This window comes from Colobus angolensis, unplaced genomic scaffold (assembly GCF_000951035.1).
Source record: "Colobus angolensis palliatus isolate OR3802 unplaced genomic scaffold, Cang.pa_1.0 Scaffold37, whole genome shotgun sequence".
Lineage (NCBI taxonomy): Eukaryota > Metazoa > Chordata > Mammalia > Primates > Cercopithecidae > Colobus > Colobus angolensis.
Window position 1 is genome coordinate 3905417 of NW_012117043.1, and position 7716 is coordinate 3913132.

Here is a 7716-nt window from a genome sequence, read left to right on the forward strand (position 1 = left end):
CGCGCTCCAGCCCGGGCGACAGAGCGAGACTTCGTCTCAAAAAAAAAAAAAGAACTCTTTCCCAATATTTTTAAATCCATCAGGTAATCGACTACTTCCATTATCTGCTTAGAGACATCCTTCTGGAAGGCCTTTATCTTCCCATTCCATTCTGGACTGACTGCTGTCCAGGCTTGATAAGCAGCCAGCTCTGGTATCTCTGCTTGTCTCATCCTGATTTATATCTGTACCTCCTAGATTTCAAATCTGCTTTCTTGATTTATCCCCTCATATTGATGGACCATACCTTTCAGGAGCTCCCTAAGAAAGAGTACAAGGAAAGTAAAGTGTTTGAGGCTGCAAATATCATTCTGGCTGGGCACAGTGGCTCACATCTGTAATCCCAGCACTTTGGGAGGCCAAGGCAGGTGGATCATGAAGTCAGGAGATCGAGACCATCCTGGCTAACACAGTGAAACCCCGTCTCTACTAAAAATACAAAAATAAATTAGCCGGGCGTAGTGGCGGGCGCCTGTAGTCCCAGCTACTCAGGAGGCTAAGGCGGGAGAATCACTTGAACCTGGGAGGTGGAGGGAGGTTGCAGTGAGCCAAGATCGTGCCGCTGCACTCCAGCCTTGGCGACAGAGTGAGACCCCGTCTCAAAAACATAAAAATAAATAAATATCATCATTCTGTTCTGCCATTGCATTTGAATGATATTTTGGTCAGGGATAGGATTCTAGGTTGGGAATCATTTTCTTTTCACTGAGTATTTCAAAGGCATTGCTCTATCATCTTCTCACTTGCAGTGTTGCTGTTGGGAAGTCTCATATTGTTCTGATTCCCAGTCTCTTGAAGCTTTTAGGATTTTCTCTTTGTCCCCAGCATTCTGAAAGTACTCGACATGGGTCTTTGGTTTATCTCAATAGAAGGTAAGCTTTATTATCTATTTGGTTTACTGTTGCATCTTTGGAGCCTGGAACAGTAAACACTCAGTGATTATTTGCTGAGTTAGTTGCTCTGAGCACTGAATGGACCCTTATGGACATTGCAGACTTGTGTGGGTTTCACAGTAAGGCGATCTGCCTGGCTATTTTGTTGTTGAGCTTCCAAATATCATATTCAGTGTATCTTATCTCTTGATCAGTTGCTTCCTCCTCCATCTCTTTCCTGAACGCATGATAAGCCTGGCTGCCAGCCTCTTCAGAGCTGGATGGGGAAGACATGGACTGTTAAGCTTTCCTGCGAAAGCTTCTACTTTGTGACCTGGTTTTCCAAACGTTCTCTACAGGGCAGTGCCTGGTGTTACTGAGGCCAGAGCCTCCCAGGTTTAGCCTTTTCACAGCAGAAACCTCCTTCTAGGGTAGAAGAGCACACTCCCCCTGCCGCAGGGAGTGGGGAAGGGGCTCTCACTGCCTCTCAAACAGATTTTTAGTTAATCCTCCTGTTTTTTTTCCCACTTCGATTTTCTTTTCTCTTTCTTTCTTTTTTTTTTTTTTTTTTTAGATGGAGTTGCACTCTGTCACCCAGGCTGGAGTGCAGTGGCCTCATCTTGGCTCACTGCAACCTCCACCTCCCGGGTTCAGGTTATCCTCCCACCTTCCCTTCCAGGTAGCTGGAATTACCAGTGTACCAATGTGTACCACCACACCTAGCTAATTTTTGTATTTTTAGTAGAGATGGGGTTTTATCATGTCAGCCAGGCTGGTCTCAAACTCCTGACCTCAAGCGATCCGCCTGCCTCAAATTCCCAAAGTGCTGGGATTACAGACGTAAGCCACCGTGCCCAGCCTTTTTTCCACTTTGAAAAGTGTCTAGTCTACTTCCAGGACCTCAACTGTGGGCAAAATTTTTAGCTTTTTCTTGTTGTGCGGTCAGTAACCAGTAGTTCATTTGCTCTCCAGCTTCCAAAATTTTGTTGCTGTTATATTCTCTCCTGTTCCCTTTTTTTCTTGTTTGTGGTTATCCTTTTATTGATTAAGCAGGATCTGAGGAGAGAGTGGCAGGAAATTGATATGTTCAGTCTGTCATGTGTAACTAGAAATCACTACTAGGTGTTAATAGCATACATTATACCACAATTAAAATAAGTTAGGTTTTTATACTATGAGAGTAGATTTTCTCAACATTTATTTGTAATATCTTTTTTTTTTTTTTTTTTGAGACAGAGTCTCACTCTGTCGCTCAGTCTGGAGTGCAGTGGCCGGATCTCAGCTCACTGCAAGCTCCGCCTCCCAGGTTTAAGCCATTCTCCTGCCTCAGCCTCCCGAGTATCTGGGACTACAGGCGCCCGCCACTTCGCCCGGCTAGTTTTTTTGTATTTTTTTTTAGTAGAGATGGGGTTTCACCGTATTAGCCAGGATGGTCTCGATCTCCTGACCTCGTGATCCACCCGTCTCGGCCTCCCAAAGTGCTGGGATTACAGGCTTGAGCCACCGCACCCGGCCTATTTGTAATATCTTACGGATTTTAGATTATAGTGCCAGAGGTTTGGAGATAAGTAGAAAGTTTACGTGTGAAAATAGTGCTTCCTGAATTTTTTGGCCACAGTACCTGTTTTTCTAGCAATACCTGTTAATACGGCAAGGAACACAATGTTCCTTAGAGTCGTGTGAGACGTGCTGCTCTGAGCTCTCTTAGGTCAATAAACCACAGTTTGCTGAGTTCCCATGTGGAACTTTAGGGTGTCAACATTTTTTCTTTTTCTTTTTTCTTTTTTTTTTTTTGACGGGGGGGATGGAGTCTCGCTCTGTCACCCAGACTGGAGTGCAGTGGCTCTCGGCTCACTACAACCTCCGCCTCCTGGTTGAAGCGATTCTTTTGCCTTAGCATCCCAAATAGTTGGGACTACAGTGCGCACCACCATGCCTGTCTAATTTTTGTATTTTTTTAGTAGAGACGGGATTTCACCATATTGGCCAGGCTGGTCTTAAACTCCTGACCTCATGATTCGCCCACCTTGGCCTCCCAAAGTGCTGGGATTATAGGCATGAGCCTCCGCGCCCAGCCGGGTGTCAACATTTTTTCACAGTTGTAGTTTGAACATATAAATGTTTTCATATACGTGTATGAATAGTATATGAATAAATATATGGCACAAGCCAGGCTGAAGGGTGTAGTTTTATAACTCTTCACATATTCTCTGCTCTGTGGGAAGATTTTGTGCGTTTTGTTTTTGAGACAGGTTTCACTCTCACCCAGGCTGGAGTGTAGTGGCGCAGTCATAGCTCAGTGCGGCCTCAAACTCCTGGGCTCAAGTGATCCTCCTGTTGCAGCTTCCTGTAGCTAGGACTACAGGTGTGTACCACCATAAGTGACTAATTTTGTTATTTATTTATTTATTTTTTTGAAATGGAGTCTCACTCTATCGCCAGGCTGGAGTGCAGTGGCACAATCTTGGCTCACTGCAACCTCCGCCTCCCGGGTTCAAACGATTCCCCTGCCTCAGCCTCCTGAATAGCTGGGACTACAGGTGTGCACCACCTCGCCCAGCTAATTTTTATATTTTTAGTAGAGACGAGGTTTCACCATGTTGGCCAGGATGATCTCGATCTCTTGACCTCGTGATCTGCCCACCTTGGCCTCCCAAAGACCTGGGATTACAGGCATGAGCCACCACATCCAGCCTAATTTTGTTATTTCTTTTATTTTTGTAGAGTTGGGGTCTCACTATGTTGCCCAGGCTAGTCTTGAACTCCTGATTTCAAGTGATCTTTCCACCTCAGCCTCTCAAAGTGCTGGGATTACAGGCATGAGCCTCTGCGCCTGGCCTCTATGTAAAGATTTACCCCATTTCTATCACCATCACTATCTGTTTCTACATGTTCTACCTTTAGGGAGAATGTGTGATCCAGGAAGGAGCAAGGCAGAAGTTAGTGCCCCCCAACTTTTTTTTTTTTTTGAAACAGAGTCTTGCTCTGTCGCCCAGGGTGGAGTGCAGTGGCACGATCTTGGCTCAGTGCAGCCTCTGCCTCCCGGGTTCAAACGATTCTCCTGCCTCAGCCTCCCAAGTAGCTAAGATTACAGGCGTCTGCCACCACGCCCGGCTAAATTTTTTTGTATTTTTAGTGGAGATGGGGTTTCACCATGTTGGCCAGGCTGGTCTTGAACTCCTCACCTCAAGTGATCCGCCTACCTCAGCCTCCCAAAGTGCTAAGATTACAGGCGTAAGCCACCATGCCTGGCCTTGAAGTTAATGCCTTTTGTGACCTAGCTTTGGAAGTTATTTCTGCAACATCCTTTTGGTTAAGGTCAGCCCTCTCCAGTGTGAGAGCAGACTCCCCAAGGGCTTGAATACCAGGAAGCGAAGATGATTGGGGTCATGTTGGAGGCTGACTACTGTTCTCTGCGCTGTCCCTAAGTCATGTCCTCCCACATGCACGGTACATTCTTCCCCTCCCAAGGCCCCCAATAGTTACATACCATTAGCACATCGGTCCAAAATCTTATCCTCCAAAAGCAGCATGGATTCATACTCCTCAAGTGAGATTTCTCGCACTGTCACCCAGGCTGGAGTGCAGTGGCACGATCACGGCTCTCTGTAGCCTTGACCTCCTGGGCTTAGGCAATTCTCCCCACTCAGTTTCTCCAGTAGCTGGAACTGTAGGTGCATGCCACAGATGCCAGACTAATTTTTGTATGTTTTTTTTAGAAGAGGAGACCACTATTTTGTCCAGGCTGGTCTTGAACTCCTGGGCTCAAGAGATCCTCCCACCATAGCCTACCAAAGTGCTGGGATTACAGGCATGAGCCATCACACCCATCCTAAGATATCTTGTACTCAAAGATAGCCCTTTGAGTACAATTTTTTGCCCCAACAAACTCTAGTGGAATAGGCATAGGAGAATTGATAGACCCTCCCTTTTAGACAGGAAAAATAATGCCTATAGTCCCAGATACATGGAAGGACAAGGTGGAAGGATCATTGGAGCCCCGGAGTTCGAGGCTGTAGTGGACTATGATCATACTTGTAAATAGCCACTGCACTCCAGCCTGGGTGGCATAGCGAGACCCTGTCCAAAAAACACTAACATACACATTCCACAAGACCATTTTCCTCCTCTCGTTCAGAGCCATTTATAAAATCTCTTGCTTTTGGGCTGGGCGCAGTGGCTCGCGCCTATAATCCCAGCACTTTGGGAGGCTGAGGCAGGCGGATCATTTGAGGTCAGGAGTTCGAGACCAGCCTGGCCAACATGGTGAAACCCTGTCTCTACTAAAAATACAAAAGAATTAGCTGGGTGTGATAGCACACACCTTTAATCCTGTCTACCCAGCTACTGGGGGAGACTGAGGCAGGAGAATCGCTTGAACCTGGGAGATGGAGGTTGCAGTGAGCCAAGATCACGCCACTTCACTTCAGCCGAGGCAACAGAGTGAGACTCCATCTCAGAAAACTAAGTAAATAAAATAAAATCTCTTGCTTTTTTTTTTTTCTTTTGGTAGGTATTGATTGGCACGTGCGGCCTCCTTCATCAGGACTTCCTTCTCTTGGTAAAATGTCTCTCAACAAGGACCTGCATTTTAACACTTCCATTGCTAACTTGGTCATTCTTCGTGGGAAAGATGTGCAAAGTGCAGATGTGGGTAAGAAATTCAGGTGAAAATTAAGATTTACATTTTGCACATGTACATGCTATATGGTACACATGGTTTTTAAAAAGTCCCTGTATTCTTGGAGAAAGGAAAGTAATAACTATGTGTTTTAGTGGCAAAATGTGACCATGGTATCAGTTAGTATGTGTCTAGACACCAATATAGAAGTGGTTTAAACAAGATAAAAGTATAATTCCTTTAGCCGGGTGTAGTAGCACATGCATGTAGTCCCAGTTACTTGGGAGGCTGAGGCAGAAGGATAGCTTGAGCCTAGGAGGTCAAGGCTGCAGTGAGCCGTCATTGTGGCACTGCCCTCCAGCCTAAGCAACAGAGCAAGACCCTGTCTCTATTTTAAAAAAAAAGAATTGGCCGGGCGCGGTGGCTCAAGCCTGTAATCCCAGCACTTTGGGAGGCCGAGACGGGCGGATCACGAGGTCAGGAGATCGAGACCATCCTGGCTAACACGGTGAAACCCCGTCTCTTCTAAAAATACAAAAACTAGCCGGGCAAGGTGGCGGGCGCCTGTAGTCCCAGCTACTCGGGAGGCTGAGGCAGGAGAATGGCGTAAACCTGGGAGGCGGAGCTTGCAGTGAGCTGAGATCCAGCCACTGCCTCCAGTCCGGGCAACAGAGCGAGACTCCGCCTCAAAAAAAAAAAAAAAAAAAAGAATTGTATTCTGAACATCTGGCTGCCCTGTCACCCTTACTTTCCCATCTGGCTGCCTCCTTATAGAAATAAGCAGAGAAGGACCTGCCTCCTTTCCTGTTTTGTTTTTTTGGTTTTTTGGTTTTTTTTGAGACAGATCTCACTCTGTTGCCCAGGCTGGAGTGCAGTGGTGTGATCTCGGCTCACTGCAACCTCCGCCTCCCAAGTTCAAGCAGTTCTACTGCCTCAGCCTCCTGAGTAGCTGAGATTACAAGTGTGTGCCACCACGCCTGGCTAATTTTTGTATTTTTACTAGAGACAGTGTTTCTCCACGTTGGCCTGACTGGTCTCAAACTCCTGACCTCAGGTGATCTGCCCACCTCGGCCTCCCAAAGTGTTGGGATTATAGGCTTGAGCCACTGTGTCTGGCCAGGCATGCCTCGTTTTCTGAAAGTCCCATATCACGCTTGAATTTCTGTCCCATTGACTGGGACCGAGTTCTGGGCCACACCTCACTGCAATTTCAGTTAAAGTTTAGGGGAATTGATACTAAGGAAGAAGGGGTGAACAGGAATTGCTAAGGAGCAGGAATTGCTGGACAACCAGTTGTATCTGTGACGAGCATTTTGTTACAAATTTTTCAGGAAGTTGAAAGAGCATTATTCTTTGTGTGTGTGTGTGAGACAGAGTCTCACTGTCACCCAGGCTGGAGTGCAGTGGTGCAATCTCAGCTCACTGCAACCTCTGCCTCAGCCTCCTGAGTAGCTGGGATTATAGGCGTGCACCACCACGCCTGCTTGATTTTTGTATTTTTAGTACAGATGGGGTTTGACCATATTGACCAGGCTGGTCTCAAACTCCAGACCTCAAGTGATCCATCCGCCTCGGCCTCCCATAGTGCTGGGATTACAGGTGTGAGCCACTGTGCCTGGCTGAAGGGGCATTATTCTTATTAGCTTTGTTTTTCTATGGCGATTTTTTGGGTTCATTTTATCATGACTTCAGCAAATATCATGTTTGCTACTTCTTGTTGTGATACAAAGAAAACCAAGGCCTAGCATAGTGGCACGTATGTGTAATCCCAGCACTTTGGCAGGCTAAGTCAGGAGGATCGCTTGAGGCTAGGAGTTCGAAACCAGCCTGGGCAACATAGCGAGACCCCATCTCTACAAAGAATTTTAAACTTTAGCCAAGTATAGTGGTGCACACCTGTAGTCCCAACTACTAGGGAGACTGAAGCAGGAGGATCACTTGAACCCAGGAGTTTGAGCCTGCAGTGACCAATGACGGTGGTACCACTGCACTCCAGCCTGGGTGACAGAGTGAGACCCATTATCAAAAAGAAAAAAGAAAACTGAACAATTTACTCCTTGTAATGTCCCTTAGAGAAAGAACAAATAGGCCGGGCGCGGTGGCTCAAGCCTGTAATCCCAGTACTTTGGGAGGCCAAGACGGGCGGATCACGAGGTCAGGAGATCGAGACCATCCTGGCTAACA

The 7716-nt window shown here is 46.6% G+C and overlaps 1 protein-coding gene across 2 annotated transcripts in view; it reads left to right on the forward strand.

Annotated features, from left to right (window-relative positions):
• The window catches only part of TUBD1 (tubulin, delta 1), a 47767-nt gene that overhangs the window by 27245 nt on the left and 12806 nt on the right, over positions 1 to 7716 (forward strand). For both annotated transcript variants that reach the window (XM_011953664.1, XM_011953665.1), the window contains one exon: positions 5425 to 5565. In XM_011953664.1, coding sequence (XP_011809054.1) covers positions 5425 to 5565 — 141 coding nt within the window. The remainder of the gene's footprint in view (positions 1 to 5424; positions 5566 to 7716) is intronic.